General features: G+C 34.4%; 1 protein-coding gene across 2 annotated transcripts; it reads left to right on the top strand.

Annotated features, from left to right (window-relative positions):
- The first annotated feature begins 116 nt into the window (after positions 1-116).
- Positions 117-14,911, top strand: LOC144448931 (small integral membrane protein 14-like). Of its 2 annotated transcripts, none has more exons than XM_078139307.1 (5): positions 117-266; positions 7,974-8,116; positions 10,396-10,444; positions 12,030-12,175; positions 13,394-14,911. In XM_078139307.1, exons 2-5 carry the CDS (start codon positions 8,042-8,044, stop codon positions 13,433-13,435), a joined length of 312 nt encoding a protein of 103 aa, XP_077995433.1. In that variant the 5' UTR covers positions 117-266; positions 7,974-8,041; the 3' UTR covers positions 13,436-14,911. The 2 variants fall into 2 exon arrangements, with proteins under 2 accessions (XP_077995433.1, XP_077995434.1); XM_078139308.1 differs by lacking the exon at positions 117-266 and adding an exon at positions 4,759-4,887.
- The last annotated feature ends 11,301 nt before the right edge of the window (positions 14,912-26,212 follow it).

Below are 26,212 nucleotides of genomic sequence, written 5' to 3'. Positions count from 1 at the left end.
CATCTACACACTATCGCCAAGAGAACACAAGACAACGAGAGGAATACGGACGGACATAGATAGGTCACGTAATAAATTACTACATCCGGGGTTTGGCAGTTTCTGCATACTAACTCTGACGTGGCTTTTGTTTTGGGTGTACTCGCCTGCGAAGTTCCTAATAAAGCGCCTGTCTTTCAGAAATTGTATGGTTTCTCTCGGAGTTAGGTGGCGTTTTAATCAACCAAGGAACCCAGGATATATATCAATTTGAAGCTTAACAACAGGTAAAGTTAGTAACGTAGTGAAATAGTGGTACACTGTTTGCCTGGTCGTATCGCAGCCTTGATAATGATATGGTTGTGTAACGTTGCCGTTCGGTTGGTATTTGGGGGCGAGTAGCGTCACACAAACATACAACAAACAGCTTTTCCACCTTCTAAATCTCGAAGATCCCATAAATCTCGAGATTTAATCTTTTTAAAACGTTTGACGACGTGACGTGTTGGTTACCAAGTTCCACCGTCACCCTGGGCACCCAACTAAAATTCCCTGGGAAAAAGTGAAGTTGTAGTTTACACGTAAGTGCCTTCTAAATATAGAGTATATATTTGATAAATTATTATTCATTGGTGAAAATAGGTGTATATAATGTAGTTATGCCTTCTCAACACAGTCATTTCGTAGGTGAAATATTGTCAAAATAAGTGTCAGACGAAAACTTCACAAATATAAAGCTCCTCTCTAGCTCTCACAGCACACACATGTAATGTGTTGTTATTACTGTTGTTGTATTACATCACTATAAGAGTTGCTGTTACAACCATACACAGTGAAGGGTGTTTATGGGTGTTCCCACCATTAGACTATGGTGTACTCAGTAACCCCCAACCCCCCATCCCATATTAATCACCATGGAAGGTGTTAATTTATCGCCAAATATTGTCATAAAATAACTGAAACCAATTTTCACAGATACTAGATAGATGGATCTGAAAAAAAGTTATTGATATCCAGAGTTAAGACTGATATTGTACTAGACAGTGTTCATTGCCATGAATAGCACTTCTTGGCAGATTAGGTGATGTCTGATAGTGATACATTATGTTATGCATTTTGTTGGCAGACCAGTGCTGAAAGCGCCATGGTTGCTGTGTTGTTTGAAATTCTCTCAAACTGAGTCTTCATTTAAAAAAAAAATAGTGTAGTTCTATCTATGGCATTGACTCTCAAGATCTCTCTTAAAGTAATGAGATGATTTGAAGCCACGGGTAGCAGCATCTAAGACTACAAAAAAAAGAACAATTTAGTCGCTGCTTAGTTTTTATCTTATCAACATTTTATATTCAGTTAGTTTATTTATTGCTTTATTGAGTGCATATACCAGCAGCAATTTACTTTCAAGAGTATGTTTGGAGCAAGCAAAATATTCTTAAACATATCAATACCACACTGTGTAGATAGGATGTACAAGTGAAATGTTGACAGAGATTTCATGTTCTCTCTGGTCTTGTTATGTGTTATAGCTAAAATGAAGTAGGCTTGGTGTTTCGTCTTTTGATTCATGCACCTTTTTGATAAAATTAAACTTTAAAATTCAAAGCTCTTACGTTCTTCTCAATATGATATCCAAAGAAGTCACCGGAAACCAGTGTTCATATAATATAAGGTACATTATAATTATTATTTGTTAAAAGCTCAACTTCAAGGAGGGGGACACCCTTCCTGTCTTTGAGTCAATACCAACTGAAGTGATGCCTTTGTATAGACTTCAACATTTTGTTACTAATTTCAGACAAGTGGGTGCTGGACTTTGAGTGGGATATTTACCCATATCCAGTAAGAGCTATGTCAATGTCATAAATTATACTTGCACACAAAAAAGACAATAAATTCTCTTTGGTAGTTGTACTTCCTTAATGGGCGGCATCCAGAGGGGATCAACTTATACGTTAGCAATGTCCATCCCAATGTCCATCCGTCCATCCATCCATGCATTCACCCTCATATCCCTGGCATGCACCAACTGATTTCAACCAAACCAGGCATAAATGTAACATACTAATTTGTGAGACATTTTCACGCCACTTTGTTTTACAACCGAATCAAATATGGCCGAATGACAGCTATACTTGTTGTTAAATTTCACAATATGCATCATAACTTATTTTGAGCTATAATACGTAGTGACACCATTCAAGTGCCTACATCCATATTATCAAACATGAACTTTCTTTGAAGACTCTGACTTTTGAACTTGAAAATATTTTTCAAGGTCGAAGTCAAATTTTGATTATCTTCATAGCTTTTGGGTTAATATTTTGAGTGATGATGATATTTTAATCATGTCTTGGTTCATACTATCTGAGACATAATTTCATGATATTGACCTAAATAGCAAAAATGGCAGTCATGTTTACGATAAACAAACACATTTTGCCTATCACCAAACGTTTGATACATATGGACACCATTCAAATGTCTACTCTCACATTATCAATGATGAGCTTTCTAATGACACATTGACCTTTAACCTTGGCAAACATTTTCAAAGTGAGATAACCAAAAACTTTCTTTCCATATGTTAACTCAAGAAGTTGAATAAGCAAATACTCCATTTAAATCTATAACCCGAAGATCAGCTTTCTTTCCATATCTTGACCTTTGCCTTGATCTCCATATTCAAGTTCAAATATCGAATTGGTCAATAAATTATGAAGTTTTGTATCAAGAGACACCATTCAAATTTGCACAATAAGTTTGCCATAAAAATAGCAAGTTGGGGACTATGTGTTTGATTGAAGGCTTGTTTTATTTGGTAAAGGTTTCTCTACCCGTAACCCCAGTGAATTGTAATACTCTCTATTTGAAAATATGCTGGTATCTACCACAACCCCAAATAACTGAAAACACTATATATTTTGTGTTGCAAAGTAGTACTGATGGTACTTGTAGTTTATAATTAATAACTAGGGTCCAGTTTTAGTATTTATCTTTTTGTTTTCTTAGACTCCAAAGTTCTGAATCAAATTCTAAGATGAAATGTTGAAATACAATAGAAATAATATTGGTTTGATGTTTCACTCATGGGACTTGCAGTTTTTTCACACACTCAGACAACTTCTAATGCAAAAGAAACAATTGCATGGGTGCCGCACACAGTTGTTAAGTTGATATGTTGATTATCACTCAGTTAGAAAATAAACAATTGAAGCCATGAAAATCATCAAGTCCATGGGTAATGTTTTCATTAGAAGCCAGTTTTTACTATACTGTGAAAGAATAGCTATGTTTATTAATGTGATTGGGTTAAGGATTCTGCTGTGTTTGTTGTGTCTCTGTTATTGTTAGTCATCTGAAATATGTCACTCTTTGTGTCAAAAATGTAATGTCCTATGGGTGAAACACCAAACCAACATCATTTTAGCTGTAAGTTATTGACTCTTGTACATCTTATCTTATTCTACAAGGTCATATTTAACAACATCTTGTATGACTAACATCTTTGCTACTGCTTACTCATCACACCCATTGTTACCTGTACCATATATTAATGACTGATGTTTACCTGTGGATTCCATGACTAACCACTTTCAGTATATTGAAGATTTTACCAATGATTGCGCTCTTAACAGCAAATTACCAAAAGTAGATATTCAATGTGAATATGAATAGAATTAAGTGATTCTCGGTACCTGCAATAGCTTTTTACCTCAACCTCATGCTAGAGAGTCAAAGTAGAACAAGGAAGTCTTATCCTCATGCACACCTATATAGTAATGCATGTGAAGCACATGGAGCAGAAGTTATGGTGTCTACCAAGAAATTGACTGTTCATTATTTTCATGATGCACCTCAACAGTAATATTTTATTTCAGGTACCGAGAATTTAATATAATATATAATGTCATGGGAATGAAGAAAACATGAATAATTCAGTTCAATGAAATATAATTGTAAATATCACCAGTCACACACACACTCCCCCCTTACGAAAGTAACCTACAGAGAACAACCATTTTAGGTAGGCCACACTGGCACTATACCACTACAGAACTCACATCATGCTGTAGTATTGCATCATCTTTGAATCATAGATATAAGTGTAATATTGGTACATTTGTCATCTATGTGTTATATAATTAATGAAAGATAGTAAATTAAATATTGATTTCTGAAAGTAAATTATATTCATTTACACTTGTCATACCATTGATTATACCTAGGAATAACTATATATGCTTTTACATATCAAAGTAAATAGAGCAATATACCACTTCATTATAAAGCAATATTTGTTCACATCATATAGGCTAGGGGTTGGATTCTTAAATGTGTGCCCCTCTTACTAGGCAATTTGACGTGCCACTGATGCACACAGTTTCTAGTGATGCACCAAAATTTGGAGTTCCCCAATCTCTTGCTACGTGGTGACTCACAAAATGACAGTTTTTCACATTTTGACTCGCATCTACAAAATTTGGCTATCAGAGGACACACTGTAGTAGGAAAGGTATAACTTCTGAATATTCAGTAGATCATAAAAATCAGGAGAATGTATGAAATCCAAATAATGGACAGTAGCACTGTCCCATATACATAATGATGAGATCTTCACCATTGATTATTCAACATATTTACTCAGCTCATTAGACAGAGATCAATGTTTACAAGCACACATGTGCCACTAGAGGGCAGTGTTGTATCCTGTTCAAAAGTAGTGCTGAGTTGGCTTTTCCCTATTGGCTTAATATAAATCCAGGGCAACCCACCCACCAAGCCATATTTGTGTAATATAACATACACATTTTTCATATCGTATTTTGTTTACATTTCCGTGACAATAACTTTGAATTTCTGAATGCAATTTTTGGAGTACATGTCCAAAAGTGTGACGTTGTAGCTGTGGTAATGTATATATGATAGTATATTTATCTTGTTTCCTAGTTAGATGTCGTCATTGTAAAGGATGCAGACTTTATCGTGATGGACACTCCTTTGTTATGTTTCACAGTTCCATATGTCACACTGGCAAAAAACGTCAGCAGATCACTTTGAAATTTTAATAAACACCACTAAGACAATCAGTATCTAAACAGACTGTCAAGGAAAGACAGTCATAAAACTCATTCAGAAAAATTAATGAGTCATTTTATTGGTAGGAAATGTAGTATTTTATATGTATTTTGATTTTGACTTTCATACGTTTGATATTGACAAAAATGATGTTTTACATCCATATTTAATTAATATAACATTGATAGCAACAGGGCAACTTTTACAGTTTTGAACATCAGATGTATGGGTCATTATTTTGAAAATTATGTAATTAACATTACTGCTTTGTACCATATAATCACAGTTGGTTTTTATCGAGCAGACCAATCACCATGAATATGATGATATATAGATTAGATTAGATTAATTACAACCATAGAATAGAATAGAATAGAATAGAATAGAATAGAATAGAATAGAATAGAATAGAATAGAATAGTCTTTATTGTGTCCGTTAAGAAAACTACATTTCTTCATATGATTTTCTGCAACAAGTGTTTGGTGCTAAAACAAACGAGTAAATATATAAACTTAGAGTAACAATAGTTAACAAAATTAACAATTCTATTTGGGTACATAAGTGTAGTAATATATAATATGATATTTATTATATATATGATTACCAATATGGTACCATAATTTCTTCTCATTGATAAATCATTGTACAAACTCTTGCTGTGAAAGATATGAAGTAAATGTTGCTAAATGTAACTAATAAATACCTGTAAATAAAGTGTAGATGAGAAATATGAATGATAACATTTGATAATGATGCAAGTCTTTGATAAGGCCAAATATAAAAAGTTGTTTGGTTCCAGTTACCCGACCCCACTTAGTTTTTCACGCCAACCCTAAACTTTTTTTTTACGTATTCAAGAAAAATAATAAAATCATGAAAATTGTGATGTCTGGTAAGAAATAGTGGGTGCAGAAACTGACATCAACTGAAAAAGACAATATAAAACTATTTTTCCAATCTGTAATGGCTGTAGATCTGAAGAAATAAACAACACAGAGACCATTTGGAAAACAATGGAAAATCTGAACTAGACACTCACACATGAAAAAAATATATAATAAAATAAAATAAAAAATCTACCTATCCCACCTATTTTAAAATTGAATGTAATCGGAACCACATAATTTTTCTTTTAGGTCTAATGATAACGATAATGATAGTACAGTCATGTAATGTTTCATCATACTCTGGTATACATCATGCTATTTAGTGTATTAGTATAATGGTTGTAAGGCACAGGTGCCATTACTGAACAACGAGCTACTAGTATTGCGTAGCTACTATACGTAATACATAAGCTCACTAGTTTGCCAATGGCCTCGCTGTCCTTACGTAATTATCTATGATAGAGCAACTCCACCAGCACCTGTGTTGTGAGGCACAAAAGTTAAACCTGTTTTTCATAGTTTTTTGGGAACAAATATTCCCATCCCCTACCCACACCCACCCCCAAGATGATTCTCCTTTTAGTTAGATAAATGAAGAAATTCTAATGAATACTAAGACATTTATAGTATTAAATAACACTTATGTGGAAAGCTGTATAGTAAACAATAGTGAGAAATGGTCAGTAGTTCTGATAAGGTTCTGTTTACATGCAAATTTGCATAAAGGACTTCGATCAGAATAACCCCAATACTAACCCTGAATAATTTATTGTTGTATGGAGTGAATAGCATGGATTTACATGTCTAACGCAATAATCACACTTCTAGTTATAAAGCACTTTTCACACTTCATTGGAATTTTTTTTTGAACATTTAACATATAAAGCTATGGAGCCTGTATTGTTGTTAATGTTTTTGTAGAAAATGAATATATTTTACACAATGCAAGTTTACACACTACACCTAGGTCGTGTTATTATGCTGTTTGTTGTTAGCTTGATATTTTAGAATTCTATTGAATGTTCACAGTGAACACTGTATGGTGAAAAGTCTGATCAAATGTATCCTGTTTCTTGTACAATGTTGTCACAAATAAATATTGATACTGATACAATTCACAAACAGTAGAGTCACTTACAATTTACATGTATAAATTTGTAAAGTGGTTCTTGCTTTGAATGCTTTGTTTGAAGTATCCAAGATAGACATTTTCAAATGTATTACAATTTGTAAATTTGTAAAGTGGTTTTGCCCTGAATGGTTTGTTTGAGGTATCCAAGATAGATGTTTTCAAATGTATTGCAATTTGTAAAGTGGTTCTTGTGTTTGAATGCTTTGTTTGAAGTATCCAAGAAATTTTCAAACTAATTTGTAACCATATAAATAAATAATAAATAGATTTATATAGCACCTAGTGTCCATCAAGTGATGCTCACTGATGCTTTGCAAAAGATGTTGTCATAAATAGACTCCCTCAAAAAGGTGTGTGTCTTTAGTCTTAATAAAGTCTCTGTACTTGGTGTCGAAGGGACAGTGTTTGGCAGTTGGTTCCATATAAACTATATAACCAACATTATTGTCCACTATGGCAGCAATATCCACATTTTATGCAATGTACTAAATTGATATTAGTTTTCATAATATAATAATCGCATGGTATAATATATTCATAAAAGACTGCCAGTACAGAATCACTACAATAGGGTGATTTTAAGCTTACTTCAAAGCATAAATCAACATGAATTTCTGTTTGCTATAACTACCAAGTAAGTAAGCTTTTTGAATAAGTATTTATTTTTATAAAAAAATTAAATCTTGTCATACTGTCATTTATTTTAAAGGCCTCGGTTCGAATCCCATGTTGTCATATTAGTGTTATCTTTACAGGATTATTCTTCCGTTCCAGACGTCTGTTTTTCACACCGAAATTTTAATCCTTATCTATGCTAACATACTTTTAACATCAAATGGTTTGAAGCGCTGTAGAGTCGAAGAATTAACCATGGCAATTTCTTTATTTTATATTTCAGATTCAGCCTAAACTTGCCAATTAAGCTATCCTTTGGAATATACCTGGACTATAACATTTGTGTACATCATGGCGGAAGGCGGCTTTGATCCGTGTGAATGTATATGGAATCATGAACATGCAATGAGAAGACTTATATCATTGGTAAGGGTACTTACTGACTTTATACATTCATTTTGAAATTGCTCATTCCATACAAATATGTCAGTGGCCGAGTGGTCAGCTCACACGCCTCTTACCTCAGCGAATCCGCCAAGTGTTGGCTGGGTTTGATTAAAGGTTAACCAGGTCTCTCTGTAAGAAGGGTGATGCTCAGTTTAACCCTGCCAAACAACTCAGGTTTTCCCCAGGTACTCCGGTTCCCTCCTGCTTCATTAAACACTAGAGTGTTGTTCCTGTGGTGACCATTCAACAAATTTCCGAATTTATTTGGACGAATAAAGATTATTATTATTATTAAAAGTTTTCATCATCGGTAACGGTAACCAAACAATTTCAACTATTGATTTGAATTTCTCACTCCCAATAAATTTCAGTATTGGTTTCATAGTTATTATGTTTAAATATTAATTTTCAGTTGCTCAGTCCCAACAAATTCAATGAAATTTCCTAACAAGTTTTATCAATATCAACTGTTCCTTCTGAATGAATCATTCCTGCCAAATTAAATAACATTTTTTATTTTTTGAGAGCTTAATGATTTTAACTATTTGTACAAGATTAATCTTATTCAGCAAATACAATAATTAGTTGATGCAAATATCCAGCCATATTGGATTATTTACTCTGCATAAATTATTTGTAAAGTGACAACATCATTATCCTTGACATGGATTCTAAAAATTAGTCCAAGCAAATGTAAATGTAATATAAATGAAAATGGAGATTAGATGGTCTCAACAAAACACAACTTAAAAGTGTTTTCAAAAGTTCTGACAGATCAGTATTTAAAACATACAATAAATATGAATACAAAACAAAAAAATAAGTAATACATATCTCTGTGTGTGTATTTGTGACAAGCAAAATAATTGAAAGCAAATATTAATTCATCATTAAAATGACCATATGGATGACAAACATGTATTTATTTCCAATTTTTAATTGATAAAACAACTCTGTGTTTTCCTACTCGTAAAAACAATGTGAAACAGCTGTCTACCAAATCCGTATTGGTAACTTAATAAATTACAGAGAGCTAAAAAGTGTAAAAAGTTTGTTATTGTAAGTACAATAGCAAATTTTCAACATTTTTTTAATGCTTTGCAAATTTTTGAGTTACAAGCAAGGATTTAGTTTATGTTGTTTGAAATTGTGTTCTCAGGTATAAAATATAGTTGAGTTAATTTATCAATTAAAACTCCTAAATGAATACCTATCCATATAGCCACTTTAATTACATCATTGGTAAATGAGTGTATACATGCATCTTTCATTCATGGGCTGGCAATCTTATTTCTGCAAAACTAGGGTGTCTAGATTATCTTATTTCTGGATTATTTAATGTCTGTTATCCTACAATATCCCATGGTGTTTTAGACTTCAAAGTATCAGTCATACCTCTAGATATTGTGCACAGTCTGGTTTGACACACACAAAAAAAACATTGATATGTACAAAGGAGCTGATATATCAAATAACAATGTAATTTATCTATCCATAGGGAAAACAAACATGAATTAATAAAATGCTGTGTTCCATGTTGTCATGGATTATGAAAACTGTGTTTATGTAGTGCCATTGTGACTGATGTATCAAATAAAGACCATTAGAATAGAATGTATGATTACAATAATAGTGCAGACAGCGATATGTCATATGTATTATTACAGTTGTATGGTGTAGACAGCGATATGTCAAATGTATCATTACAAATGTATGGTGCAGACAGCGATATGTGATATCAAATATATTGAATATTAAAATTTTGTTTTTCCAACTGAATGCCCACATGTCATGTGGTGTGGATTATATTGAATGTAGAATTTGTTATTACAACTAGATGAACATATAGAATGTAATATTAGATCGTATTAAATGTACAGTGACAAACTCTACACGACACTTTTGATTATTTTCCAGTGACTGGCACTTGAGTAACAGCTCAAGAAATGAATAGAATATTATCAGATTTCTCCACGTAGCAAATCCTTATTATATTCATATAATTTATGTATTTTTTAAACCATAAGCATAAGGTTTGACTCTATACACCGGTCAAATTATGTTCATATGAAAACATGGCAAATGATCAAGTTGTTTAATGTGAACATGGGAAATTAATCGTTAAAACATTAAACTTCAGCTGAGAAAATCAACAGTGTTGGCATTTAATTTCAGCTAAGAATCTTGACACTATCTAGACTATGCATGTTTAATTTCAGCCGAGAATCTTAACATTATCTTTGTGTGTTCAATTTCAGCTGAGGAACTCACAGGGATATTGCACAGATTCAGAATGTATCGCAGATCGTAAGTATTTTGCGTACCACCTCATATTTATTTCCTTAACATGTACAGTCTGAGTTCCCTAACCCTGTCTGTTACCTCCAGCACATATTGCATCACACAGTTACATATTGAAATGTCTTTGAAAAAACAGAAAAGAAAGCCACCAATTTTAAATTAGTTTTCATTAAAATGGTAAATTCCCCATACAAAATTGTAGAATCAATAGAAATGTGTGTAAATTCCTCTCTATATTTATAATGTTGGTTTTTACATGCAATTGTAAAGCTCTATGAATTAAGGTGACCCTATTTTTTTTGTGTTTCTCATTACTTTTTCAGAGCAACTAAGGGTGGTGGGTCGGTTGGGCGATTTAAAAAAATAAAGCAAAAATATAAAAAATCATCTTCATGTTTCTCTGCCCCTCCTTTTCATCCTCTCTAAATTTTTTTATTGGATTCCTGGTAACAAGCCCAAAGTTTCCCAGCTTCTCTACACAATTGTAATGTTCTCAGGCCCTCTAGTTTAATAACTTCCCATATGAATTTGATGAAAGAAATGCTGAAATATACTGTAAACCAAGATATTTTCCCTTCTACTTCTTGTGTTCATATGCAAGAAGGCATTTTAGTCTCTACTCAATTTTTCCAGCGAAGTTAACCAAAATAAATCTTTCCCGAAATTTCAAGGTTTACAGTATCTATGTATGGAGCAGAAAAATAAAACTCTGGTCGTAGTAATTTCAGTTGGATTGCTCACTAGAACTTGATTTTAATATTGAAAGTAATGCCATTTCTATAATTTGAAGCCAATATGAAATATATCAATATAAGTAACAGGTAAAGAAAAATGTGGTCAAAATATTTTAGCTGGATTCTTGCGAGAAGTTGATTTAGTGAAAGAAATTGCCATTCCTGACACCATTTTGACTGATCACACCTTGAGGGGGGTCAAGTTTGTAATTGTTGGCATCACCCCTAACAACCTCCTCTGTTTTCAATCAATCAAGTTAAAAGCAAATAACTCTAATGGATTAATTCTGCAAGACGTCATCAAACATGAACCAAGACAAATTAAAAATATTACTGATTGGTTTGTTGGCAGGCTAAAGTTACCATTAAAATATAGTGTGTTTGCATTATATCATTAAACAGAATACGGCCATTGCATTCTAATATTTAGATGTTATTTCCCAGTATTTTTCTTCGTTCAGCCAAGGAAAATACGAGTGTGACATAATGTTGACAAAACCCTTAGACAAAACCCTTAGGTCACGAGAATGAAGAAAAATATTAGAGAATAACATAATTATACCAGTGCCAACAATATCAACAAAAAATCGGGGAAAGTAATGGACGTTTTGACTCGTATTTCAAAAACACAGCATGAACCAGTGACATAGACACCAGTTGTCATGATGTAGAATGACCAGGAAATTAATTCCATATTGTTTGTTCAACTTGGTTTGAGCACGGTATAATATTCATTACTTCAATCTTATAGTACTTATAATAATATTTATTTCATAGATGTATTTAAACCTGTATCTATCCCTATATAAGATTGGAAAAAAAAATTCAACATATACAATTTTTTTTTTTTTTTGTAGCTCCTGGTCCAAATGGAGAAGGAGCAGATGGCGGCTACACAATGATGATGATAATGGTGGCATGGCTGGTAGTAGCATTTCTTCTCTTTTTATTCAGACCTGCCAGTCTAAGGCTAAGAGGCGACGAAAAACCAACAAATAATCAGGTACATGGTGTAGCACTTCTCTTCTTTTCTATTATGGTCTTCTCGTCCCAGGACGACAGGAAATAAAACACCTAAAAAAAAGTAGGTTGGCAGGTAACATTATTATATTCTGTGTTTATTAAGAGGCAACTTTGCAACACAGCATGTCTGACCTTAAATCAGAGGTCGGTGTGTCATGTGACCTTTCATTCAGTGAGGTGACCTTCATGTCTAGTCATCTCCCATGACAACATGTTCTAGTGAAAGGCTTTATTACAGGTGATTGGTAATGAGTTATGTCATGACTAATAGATGAATGAAAGAACAACGTAGACAAATATGTAGACTGTCTAGAAAATGCAGAGAGAGGAGATGGAGTAAAATGTATTCAAAATGAATGCTGTATAGTGGTTTGTGAGTGAAGAACAGGGTACCACGGTGATTACAATTAGAAAATAATCACTCGAAGTGGCACAAGCTGAGTTTGTAAGCATTTTCACTTGTGTGAAAACACTCACAAAATGCTTCGATAACAATATTCTAGTATAATATTAATGTCGATGCATACCTTCTATGACATCACAATTTGTCTTCTGGCATTGTTAGAACAGTGGATTACGTAGTAGGGACTTCCTGTACATGTTTTGATATGTATAATAAGTTTAATAAATGGTTCTAAAAGGTTAACTACATTGAACAATTGGTTCATGAAAGTTGCAGACTTTTAAATAATACTAATCATATATTATTTGAGTTAGTCAGTCACTCAGTAAGTCAGTCAGTCAGTCACTCGGTAAGTCAGTCAGTCAGTCAGTCAGTCAGTTAGTTAGTTAGTTAGTTAGTCAGTCAGTCAGTGAGACAGACAGACAGACAGACAGACAGACAGACAGACACAGACAGTCAGTCAGTCAGTCAGTCAGTCAGTCAGTCATTCAGTCAATCAATCAATCAATGTCAGTCAGTCAGTCAGTCAATCAATCAATCAATATATCAATCAGTCAGCCAGTCCGTCACTCTGTCAATCTCTCAGTCAATCAATCAATCAATGTCAGTCAGTCTCTGTCAATCAGTCAGTCAATCAATCTGTCAGTCTGTCTGTCAGTCAGTCAACAGAATGTATAAAATGCCTGATTTCAAAACATTGTTGTAACTTTAAAAGATTATCAACTGAATGTTTGATAACAGCAAGTTATGACATTGTCAAGCACTAAATTACATATCTATGTGTTCTACCAACAGAATCCAGGACCACAACCTCCACCACCTCCTGCAGTTGATTAAGACAAGTTACCATAGCAACAAACACAGGACAGAGAATACCAAGACAATTCTGAAACAACCTAATCCAAATATGACTGTATTTGTATATAGTGTGTATTTGGAGGTGATCACAGGAGATGAATGTATTGTGTATGGCTTGAAGTGTCTACCAATATTGACTGTGTACATTTCATACATGACAGCCAATATTGACTCTGTATATTTCATACATGACAGCCAATATTGACTGTGTACATTTCATACATGACAGCCAATATTGACTGTGTACATTTCATACATGACAGCCAATATTGACTGTGTACATTTCATACATGACAGCCAATATTGACTGTGTACATTTCATACAGGACAGCCAATATTGACTGTACATTTCATACATGACAGCCAATATTGACTGTGTACATTTCATACATGACAGCCAATATTGACTGTGTACATTTCATACATGCCAGCCAATATTGACTGTGTACATTTCATACATGACAGCCTATTTCTTACACCTTTTCAAACATGTATCTTTTATGAGTGTCAACAAACTCAACAAGTTCTGCTTTCTCTGTAACATTCAAATCTTAAAGTACTCAGAGGATATTACTGGTAATTTACCAGTAGCATTTCTAACTAATTACTCACCCTTGTCACATAACAAACTTTCAGTGCTTGACAATGTATAGAATCTCACTGCGATCAACAGTTGCTATGGCAACAAAACCAAGTATACATAAAAAAACATCGCTGGGAGTGTCCTTATCGTCTCTCCCCAATGATGTGGAAAGGGATGAGAAGAGCGCCCCCAACAGCTGATCTTTCAGTCTGAATGATGTTATGTATACTATTACTGGTCCACTGATTTTATTCTAAGTCACCAGTTTTATTTACTTCAGATTAACAATATGACGCAACAAATTAATGGGATTACAGTTCTGAAAGTCAGATTAGGATTAAGATCAGTTGTGTAGCAAAGCTGTAGAAACAAGTTTATCCTGATCAAAGAATGAGCCTGTTTAATCCCAGTGACTCCAATAACAAGATAAAACTAATGTGAGAACCTGAGATTGAGACATTGGGCTTTAAAATGGTCCAACTAAATCCTTTCCATACTTTAACATATCAGCTGATAATTATGCAAAGTAGAGAACATCTATAATGTATCAGTTTTAGAGAAATGGGGGTCAAAGGTCAAATCCACAAGTTATCCTCTCAATCTGTCTGTCGTATATAATCCAGAACTGACTTTTGAGAACCAGTTACTTTTAGTTTATTCATGTGTGTTATAAACATACTAGTTGTATATGCAGTACCATAGGGAGTTTACTTCTAACAATGTTCACCAATAAGCCGTTTTTCATCTCGCCGCAGATCTCACGAGATCCCGCGTGAGCCATTGCATCCATAGCAACCATGTGAGGGTGTTCAAGATGAAAGTGTCAAATGCTTAGCAACACTATTGTTCTCAACATCATCACACATGGCCTCGATGAAAGCATGACCATGATCACGTTTGACAACCGTTGTTGCTAGGCATATTTGCATATCTCACGAGATCTGCAAAAAGATGTAAAATCCCTCATTGTCATATTTTGAAAAATGTATGATGACATTTCAAGCCATCACATGTCAAGTACAATCCATTTTCAATTATTTTAAAGTATTTTATCTATCGAATTCTATCATTAATTGTAAGAAACAAAGTTGTATTTATAATCTTGATGCCATGGAGAAACAACAGTACTCGGAAAGTCTGAGATAGGTCAAATGTCAAAGAGTAAAGTTCAAAGTGGCAACAAGAAAGGTAATTTGGGTAGCTCTATACCTTCTGATGTCGTAAATGGTAGAGAACTTGTATAATATAATCTCTAAGAGTCTAATATCTGATCCTACTCCTTGGTTAAAGACTAGATCAAGATAGAGGAACTATTTCCTGGGTACACAGAATTATAACGAAATGTCAGAAAACCAGACACAACTTTGCAGAATAGAAATTGATACTTGACTCCATTTTATATAGTAGTGAAGTCTCCTTTATTGGAATCTAGTTTTTGAAGCAACTATAAGCTTTCATCTGAATCCCTCTGACGTCATCAGCATAATGATGCTATACTGTTTGGTCAGGTGACCTAATGGAATCACCTGATAGTAGACTATTGTGTGTAAATAGGTGGGAGATGGTATTCACAGTCACGGTTGAGGACACAACTTTGTTAACTTACAATATAAAGAATGACGCCTTCAACTGTCAAATCATGGAAATTAAAGTAACTGAAGATAGTTATTGATAAGTTAATTTAACTGAACTACAAGTGCCATTATTTTAAAGTTCATTAATTCTGATAAAAATTTATTCCAATTTTAACAATGTATATTAGGTATACATTCAAGTACATGGGTTTGTAATACTGAGATCAATTTACCTATTATTCAAAAACCTGGAATCCATGATATCCTGTTGTACAGTGTATTAAAGGGGCACAAGCTGAGTTTAAATATCATTTTGAGGTAACAAGCTGCTAGTTGCAAATTACCTCAAGTTGTAGTCTGCTAGTCTAGAAACTGTATGTGGAGGTGCATTGTCTACAATCTCTATCTAACGTATAGTCAAATTCTACCAAAAAAAATCTAGCTAAATCTTCTGCTGGGGAAAGGGTGAACAGCGCATGTCATTAGTACTAATAGTAATTCATCACGCATTGACGAATGGTTGTAATTGGTTATTACTTCATTCAGTTTTAATACTCCAAACTCAACCTGAAGTCTGTGAGAACACGATAACATCACCACGTTTATATCAGTGCTCCAATATGTGGTCTTTTCACCGGAGTAAAAAACATTATAACGCCTGCTTGTGCTACTACAGCCTTTTTCAAGTTCCCATTCACCGACTCTGTTCGATACAACCACACAGAAACCAATAAGAAACTGCATATTGTACACTAAGACAGCAAACTCACAATTTCATGCTACATTTATTCGGAATGAAGTAAACAATTTAAAATGTACTACAACTAGATGCAGACACACAGACACCAATGTTTTGATGTCTGCATGTATGGTGGCACATTAGTTCATTTCAGTTAAGACAAAATGTCAAAAAGAAACTGTATTCATTCAATCTTGCTATCTTTAAGTGTGACAGTTTCTTGTTGATTTCTATACAGTGTTGCTCCAAACAGTTGAACAGTAACTTGAAATGGGCTGTAAACTGTCCTGAGTTGAAGTATGGATTCCAGACCACTATGGATCAATGATATAGCACACTTTTATTGAGATCCCAATTTCATAAATATATGAAAACAGTGCAAGCATCCGATACACATTCTCGTTTATAGCCAGAGCATATTTTTCTGCTGGTACAACTGAAATTAATTGACAATACATTTCAGATGATGCTGTAAAAATAGGCCATTGTATTTATGACAACAGTCAAACATGACTACACTGTACACAATACGATATGGTTATCTTAACAATCCAGGGATACAGGTATATAGCCTCAGTTTATTCCATATGATTAATGTACTACATGCCAGATCTTTGTCTTTTATTTGAACGGTAATTTTGTACATAGGGGATCTTTACATATTGTAAATAGATAAAAGTTGGGTTATTATCACAAAAAAGTCTATGTATGTGGAATTTTGATAGCTTTCTTTGATCGCTTTGTTGTCATGACAACCACTGTAATTTGTGTGGTTGAGAAAGAATAATTTGTTTGTATAAGCATAATCCTCAAAATGCCAGCCAATGACAGGTATGGTATTCTACGAATCAATCTCTGCTGATTGGTTAATGAAGTTAACACCTGTTTGTTATCCAATCAGTGACTGATTAGCACTTCAACAATGTGATGTGTATTGATAGGTTAATGATGTCAACACCTGTGTATTAACCAATCAGTGACTGGCTATATCAGTCCAACCACATGATCTATATTGATTAGTTGAGGACATTAACACCTGCTTATTAGTAAATCAGTGACTGACAACCAGTCCAACAATGTGAGAGGTATTGATTGGTTAATAATGGAGTCATTATTTGTTTACAAACCAATCAGTGACTGGCTTGTATTTGACAACCTCATCAGTATTGGTTGGTCATGGTAGTCAACACCTGGTTATAAACCAATCAATGATGAATTTATGCAGTGACATAAACAGTCACACCTGGTTATTAACCAATCAATGATGAATTTATGCAGTGACATAAACAGTCTATCACAACTTACAACATTATCATTATAACAACTTCCTACACATACCTCAGGAAGTAGGCCTTTGATGGTGAATTAAAACCATTTTCTATTTCACGAGGAAACCAATTGTTGTTGTAAAAGTGCATTAAGCTATAAACTCAAAATTAACCTTTTCTAAAAAAAAACTTTCATTATAAAGTGTAAAGTTGATAAATGTATCAACAAGTGTTCTTTGTAGCTGCCTTTCTTACAAGTAGACCCTCTCCTCTGCTTCTACGATATGGACAAATGTTAAACACTGATGTGGTAGATAAGTATGGATGGATTGATTGATTGCAAGTAATGAGACATCAGTAATCTCAAGCTGAGACAGTTGTACATTCAGATGCAGGGAGTTATTTTTCTTTTAAAAAATCATCGTAGACTCACTCACTTGTCCTTGAACTTAAAAAACTTGTGCATCCAAAATTGAACATTCATCATTGCATTTATGTATATTTCTCTAACTCATGGTCGGCTGACTTCAGTATACTTAGTACATAGTGATATGTAAAGTTATAATAACTTAAATTTTGGATATATCAGTTGTAAGTGTATCACAAAAGCAACATATATCTTTGACTAGCTTTGCACCCTAGCAAGCTTTTCGAAGGTTACATGTCTATATACTATTGCAATCCCAGCCCACAAGTGACTGTGGTCTTTAATCACCCTCAGACAAGTTTTAATTAAACCATATTTTTTCTGGCCTGCACACTTCTCACAGATAGATGCCTTCCATCAGATCTAGATTAGTCTAAATTAAGAGTATAAAAACCCAGGAATCGTACTGAATTGCAGTATTCAAGAGGCCAGTACTTTTTGATGCATGGATGGGTTGACAATCAAAATGAATGTTCCCTCACTCCAACCGTACACACTAATATGTTTTCTGTCTTTACGTACAAAAAACAAATAGATTCTTAGTGACCTGTACCTAAAAACGAAACCCATGTTAATATACAATGATATATAATTTGAAATTTGAATTAACAAAACACACTTAGTTTCTTTATCACATTTTTTTTTTGAAAACATTTACGTTTCCTGTTATTTTGTCATTTACGGAGGTTATGGGATAAATATTCTACACTGAATATCACTTAGTAACGTAATAGTCCCTTTGTCACATGAGGGACTGATTGGTAGGATATATACAGTGATGTAGTTTATCTTTACATTGTTTTCATAGCCCAAAATTTTGTGCATCAGTCACAATTCAAATTGGCTTAGAGGGCACACTGCCCCATAATAGGTTTTACCATACAATGAATTTTTTTTTTTCGTTTGGGATATTTTGTGGTAATTTCGCTGACAGTGCAAAGCAATGTATATGTATAGAATAAATTTGTTATTATTTACTCAATTCTATGTAATGTTATACTTTAAGTTTGCTTTATTAAGACATTAAAGTATAAATTGCTTTCAAATATCATTATGTCTTTTGATATGTGTGCTTTAGAACTGAACCGTACTTCAATAGTGATTGTGTGTCTGTGTCTGTGTCTGTGTCTGTGTCTGTGTCTGTGTCTGTGTCTGTGTCTGTGCATGTGTGTGACTACTAGTCAAAAACCAGCATAGGTATATTTAACACCAGGATGGCACACCCCACTAAACCAGTGGACAAGTACCCCACCCCCACCCCAACCCACCCCCAGGATTTGCATGCCTCCCCTCACATTAAAGTAGCCCAACCTGAATTGATAAGCTTTTCACTTGTGTCAAAATGCTTACCAACTCATTTGATAAAACTAAATGTATTCCAGTATAATGTCAATGCATACCTTCTATGACATCACAATTTGTCTTCTGGCACTGTTAGAACTGTCGATTGCATAGTAGGGAGTTCTTGTACATTTTTAGCACAACTGAACTGAGGTTCAGTAGTGCTATAGGGATCGCCCGGCGTCTGTCTGTCTGTGTGTGTGTGTAAACAACTTAAAGTCAAAAACTGCTGAACCGATTGCCATGATATTTGGTGGGTCCATTACCTTGGGTGTCTAGTTGGGAAATTGTTCAAATCAAAATGATCGCATCACAGGTGTGTGATTTGGGTCAAAAAATGTGATTTTTGGTCAAAAAACTTAAACTCAGAAACTACTGGGCAGATTGGTGCGAAATTTGGTGGGAAGATTCTTTAGGAAGTGTAAAGTAAGATTTGTTCATGACATGATGATTCCATCAGTGATATGCAAATTAGGGCTAAAAATGTGTCTTTTTGGTTAAAAATCTATAATTCCAAAACTACTGAGCAGATTGGGCTGAAATTTGATGGGGATGCATCTAGGGATGTATGGATGAAGATATATTAAGCATACAATAATTCCATGAGTGATATGCAAATTAGGTGTAAGAATGTTCATTTTTGGTCAAAAACTTATATCTCAAAAAGTACATGGTCAATGAGTCTGAAACTTGGTGAGATGGTTCCGGAAGTGGTATTCTGCAGATTTTCTTCAAATTTTTTTGACAAAATTGACCCTAGCAACCATGACCACACCCTTAGAAACAACCAAATGGTAGTATACTTTGGTCAAATAACATCATCTGGTAGGCAAGTGAGTAAACATTCAAAAAATGTATGCAAATACCCTAGCAACCATGACCACGCCCATAGCAACAGCCAAACGGTGGTGTTTTTCACAAAGATAACAACAGGGTTTAATAGACAATTGAATAAATATTCAAAAAATGTATGTAAATTTGCATAGCAACAAGACCACACCCATAGCAACAGCCAAATAATCACATGTATTGCAAAGATAACAAGAATAGAAAGACAAATGAATAAACATTCAAAAAATGTATGCAAATACCCTAGTAACCATGACCACGCCCATAGCAACAGCCAAACGGTGGTGTATTTCACAAAGATAACAATGAGGTTTAATAGACAATTGAATAAACATTCAAAAAATGTATGCAAATACCCTAGCAACAAGACCACGCCCATAGCAACAGCCAAATGATCATGTGTATTGCAAAGACAATATCAGGAATTCATACATAAGTGAACAAAAACTTACATAAATGTATGCAAATATATCTAACAACATGACCACACCCATAGCAACAGCCAAATGATAGCATTTATCGTAAAGATAGCGACATGGTTGGATAGGCAACTGGATAGTTATTCAGCAAATGAACACCTATTGTTAGCATGGACTAGCATATGGATAAACATCTTTAAAAACTGTACAGTTGTGCTACAACGCCATTGGCGGTATTTTTTGATATATGTAATAAATTACATCATCAGACATCATCAGATCGTAATACCAGGTTTGGGTATAGTCAATTTCAAGTCATAGGTACAGTAAAATTATATCAGTAAATAGAATACTGTGAGTACCTTTTAATTTGCAGACAAAATTACATCCCAGAAACATATCAACTCAGCTTGTGTTAGCTGTTACATTTATATGTTCATTAGCCATTCATGACAAACTGTGAACCAAATTATTTGTCATTTCTGTGTAGTTTGCACAGAGTTTCAAACACTATGACAGGACTATGATATTGGTCTTTACCAACGACCAGTCACTTGTGAGTTAATTATTATTAATAAACCTTGTAAAAGTAATTTGGGATTTTCAATTTCATGGTCTTAATGCTGTCTTTCTCGTAGTAGGTCTTTCAAATGTCTTTCTTTTTATAAAATATTGTTTTCATTTTTCTGTTAGATTCTCCAAAAAAAGGCATAGTATCATGTACTCTGTAATTAAGAAATTTGCCAAAGTATAGTTTTCAGTCAAATGTCCATGAAAACTTAACAGTTGGTTGTTTTGTATTTTTTGATACTGTACAATGTAAACAAAAGAGCATTTCTGTAAAATATTGTCGTTGGTGGCGCTCTTCAGAAAACGACTCGTGGGTATTTACGTAAATACATACTAGTAGTTGAAAACAACAAACAACAAAATTACGTAGTACGTTTATTTGTACATGCATCACATTATATCGTTATTACGTTACACTTTGATTAACAACTTAAATTCAATACAGGCACTATTTCTATGAAGACTCAAGCCAGAACAAGGGCCTAGGGACTGGTCATATTCTCCGCCGGGCTTTCGATGGATCGAAGGTTTTCTCCATCGGACGATAAAGATCTCACCCCACCCTCAGTAAAACCCAAAACTGGTTGACCCCCTCCCCCCCCCATCACTTATTTCTAAAATATTATGCCTCACACTCATCTGCCTTCTGGGGCTGGGAGGGGGTCGGGGGGGGGGGGTCTTCCCACTAATTATAAGAGCTCTGGGTGTTGTTTTTTGGGTTGTAATTCTTGTTCAGGTACTTTAAGTTTTCCATTGCCTTGTAGGTAATAATTTCACAGCTTCGAAAAGATAAATTTAAGGTAAATTCTACATGTAACCGTGTATTTACATGACATATGATGTAACTAGTATATCATTTCTATATGTATATGTAGTTAAGCAGCGTTTATATAGGCGAAATATAGAAGACACTCGGGTAAGACTTGGTGACAAGACAAATACTACGGTTCAGACACGATCATATGATAACATTGTAGCAATGAATTGGTCTTCGATAGAATTTAAGAACACAATGACACCCCTCTCATTTAAAGTGTTTAAAACAGGGTAACCCACTCCTTATTTCAAAAACGGAGTTTACATACACGACACTAGTATATCAGAAACTTTTTCAAATAATATTTCAATCCAGCGACCCCGACCCCCCTCTATTTGCCGAAGAAAATGACAGATCCGTGAAACTAATTCAACAAAAGCATAACTTTGAGTTGAAAACAACAACAACAACAACAACAACAACAACAATCAACCAACAACCAATTCAACCGAACGACCGACCGACCGACCAACCGACCGACCGACCGACCGACCGACCGACCAACCAACCAACCGACCAACCAACCAACCAACCAACCAACCAACCAACCAACCAACCAACAGGCAAACAAGCAAGCAACAAACGGCAATGTACTAATTCGAAGGCTCTTTAACTTGATTGATTGCCTACCAGCCATAATATAGTGGAGATGACGTAGTCGGCGAGTCTAAAATTGCATAGACCATGTTTGTTGTACTTAACGTTGACCTCGTAAGGAATGTGTCAGCAAATGTCTTATGGAGTGATACTTCAAATTCCATGAAATCTTGCCGCCTGTATCGGGGGTTCTTGTCATTTGAAATATTTCATTATTTATTATTCTTACAACCAATTAACCCATCAACAAACATTGATCACCTTAATTGATATAAATAATGGAAAGACATTGACAAAGTAAACGGTATGTATGTATGTATGTATGTATGTATGTATGTATGTATGTATGTATGTATGTATGTATGTATGTATGTATGTATGTATGTATGTATGTATGTATGTATGTATGTATGTGTGTGTGTGTGTGTATGTATGTGTGTGTGTGTGTGTGTATGTATGTATGTATGTATGTATGTATGTATGTATGTATGTATGTATGTATGTATGTATGTATGTATAATCGCTTATAATTACTCTGCAAATATGATAAACTTCGTAATGAACAAAAACAAGTAACTGAATGTACGCATATATACATCTCAGAAAATCTTCACCAATGCTATCAAATCAAAGAAAAAAACTTGCATAGTGCATGGATTGATGCATGGTACAGCAGCACGCAGCACCATGCAAATTATCAAAATTTCTTTGATTCTATAGTACTGCGATGAAGACGTTTGAATCGGAATTAAATATCAAGAACTCTTCTTTAGATACGAATTCTACACTATTTCATTTGTGGAATAATATTTTCCAACTTTTCCCGAAAAAATAGAAACATACAACTGCTGACATTAGACCGTGGACAAACGGAACCAGTTACAAACAGGGAAAGTAAACAAATGAATTGGCACAGCATGTTAGAACAACAGATGTATTACTTTTCATGGTTTAATAAGAACAGTTTTATGACCTCTTTATGTGTACGTATATGAAATACCAGGGGAACAGGAAATTTGTTTGTGAATGTGAACTATTATGTCAAGTGGCCATCGCATAAAACTGTTCTTATCAAATGATGGAATGTAATACAAGTCTCTGTATTTCCGACATTCAATGCCAAGTGTTATTAATCAAATTTAGTTATTTACTTTCTCTGTTAGCAACAGATTCTGTTCGTCTACAGTCTAATGTCGGCAGTTGTATCTTTGTTAACATACACAATCGACCTGGAAAGATAAAGTAGGATCTCTTCAGCACCCTCAAAACTTTGCCCGATTTTCAAGTTTGGTGATCTAGGGGAACGAGGCATTTTAATTAATTATTTTCTTTGTTTAGTCACAGACAAGCTAGGAAGAAGTGCATTCCCTGTCTGTGATTCAGTGGTACGTACATAATTATACTATTATACTTATAAAAAAAAGTTTGCTGAAATTATAAATCCATCTCAGGAAGTGGTCTTAACTTAATTATTGACTTTGTAAACAGTTAATCTTTAGTTAGTTCAACGCTGTTAGCCCAGAAGGGGGGTTTAAGGTTATTGTTGTAGATCGATCGAATAAGAAAAAAAAATGATAAATTTGAATATTGCAATCAAAATTACAAATGAATGAATATGTCAACGTCGAACTCTGTACAGTACTCATTCACAGGCAAGATCGTAATTTTGTTACCATAGTTACAGTGTCATGATATAATGGTGTTTTCCATATTTTTTTTACCCTGACCTCCCAGTGGTATCCGTTGAAGTCTCTCATCAGGTCAAAGTCTATAGCTAGGGTGTGAAAGGTGAGATTCACCACCGTCTGTCATCCTTTGACCTACATACCCTGATTTGACCTTTATCAGATTTTAGTATCACCATGCTAAACTCTGACCAGGGAGTTCCCCTAGGCTATAGTCTCTTTCTGCGTACGGTGCAACAAAGACAATGCAAGACGACCATGGTTAACGTTATTACCATGACTGTGTAACCATAAATTCAAATTTCGTACAAAATTTGTGGATTTCACACAAAAGATAAATACAAATCGAACAAATTTAATCTTTTTGTTAGTTGATCTCTTTTGACCTGATGCGCCTAACTTGAGAAAAATCACCGCACCACGTGTATAATGTCATGTGATATGAGTTGAAATTGTGAAGGACGCAAAGCAAATGATTGACATTGGTATCTTTCTAATCAATAGCAATCTGTTGATCGCTAAAGATTTGACTTACAGTGTTTGTGTATAAGCCTATAGATCAGCTTAGTAGTACACAGACTTTGTCTGTGAGCAGTGTTATACACACTCAGGACTATACACCATGATGTCCTCATAAACCACAGACGAGGACTGTACCGTACAAAGCTCTCTGCTTTGAAGCACAGAAAGAAATTTCTTCCTTGTCTGTGTTTGAAACACTTCAGTACTTTCTCCTTCTTTAATATTTGGCCATAGACCTTACACGAAAGGGTCTATGATTTAGCAAACTATCTATATGTCTACCTCAGTTTGTCTACTCATGTGACTTTATGTACTCGCATGCCTTTCCTTCTCTTTTTGAAGAAATACTTCCATTTGATCGTTATTTTCCCAAATTGTAATATTTTCTTTCTTTCTTTCTTTCTTTCTTTCTTTCTTTCTTTCTTTCTTTCTTTCTTTCTTTCTTTCTTTCTTTCTTTCTTTCTTTCTTTCTTTCTTTCTTTCTTTCTTTCTTTCTTTGAGTCGCTAGCCAGTCTACATCGAGGATGCTAGTACATTGTTTGTATGTGATTTGTCCTCCACTGTCCGACAAAATCAAAGATGTGGACAGCAAGTTATTGCGATCCGCGACCCAGTGTTGTAGATATATGCAATATTACTGTAAAACACAGTTGAAATCTAAACACTTGCATGACGGCCACGAAGTCGGTGTATCAGTAGATTGTCTCATAATGTGTTTTCTTGTGTTATGCTTAACTTGGCAAATATGTTTATTTGCCACCAACCAACATATCCAGCTCACTACATTACCTTGAAATCAGATCCCATGCATCGTCTACATTCATTGTGATGATGCAAACAGTAACAGTGGTGTCATCACATTGTATACTCACCTATACTGTTAAACCTCAGATATACCATACTAGGTGAAATAGAACCCTGAGTAAACAACTGCATGAAGTGATGACAACTTACGGGTGTTTTGCATCACGTTTAGAGGCTTATCCGTTCCAATGAGATATATCATATTATATCTGGCATACATCTATTCCATGCAAAACGCCATCTCTTATGACCCTTTACACATAATTGAAATATTTGAGATATCCCAATGATTGATTTTGTCGTGTTTTTTTCTCCTTTGTTTTCAGCTGTTTATGACATAACACTATAAAGTAGTTCGGATTCTTTTCTTAATACTGTAATATAGGGTACATAAATAAAATTTCTGAGGGTGACCCACTGGAAAATGTACATATTATAATGTAAATCAAATTATCAGTGAATGGAGGTGTGAGAGACGACACTACCAAATTTAGTAATCGAATTTCCAAATTTGGTCGAATGCAAATTGCGTTTTCCTTATATGGCTCCAGAGGCCACTTG

Source organism: Glandiceps talaboti, chromosome 18 (genome assembly GCF_964340395.1).
Source record: "Glandiceps talaboti chromosome 18, keGlaTala1.1, whole genome shotgun sequence".
Lineage (NCBI taxonomy): Eukaryota > Metazoa > Hemichordata > Enteropneusta > Spengelidae > Glandiceps > Glandiceps talaboti.
This window is presented reverse-complemented; position numbering and strand designations above follow the sequence as displayed.

Bases quoted from the DNA above. Each gene is read 5' to 3' on its own strand.
- LOC144448931 (XM_078139307.1), top strand. From the start codon at position 8,042: ATGGCGGAAGGCGGCTTTGATCCGTGTGAATGTATATGGAATCATGAA. The intron at 8,117-10,395 runs GTAAGGGTACTT...GTTCAATTTCAG, and splicing joins TGAGAAGACTTATATCATTG to CTGAGGAACTCACAGGGATA. The intron at 10,445-12,029 runs GTAAGTATTTTG...TTTTTTTTGTAG, and splicing joins TTCAGAATGTATCGCAGATC to CTCCTGGTCCAAATGGAGAA.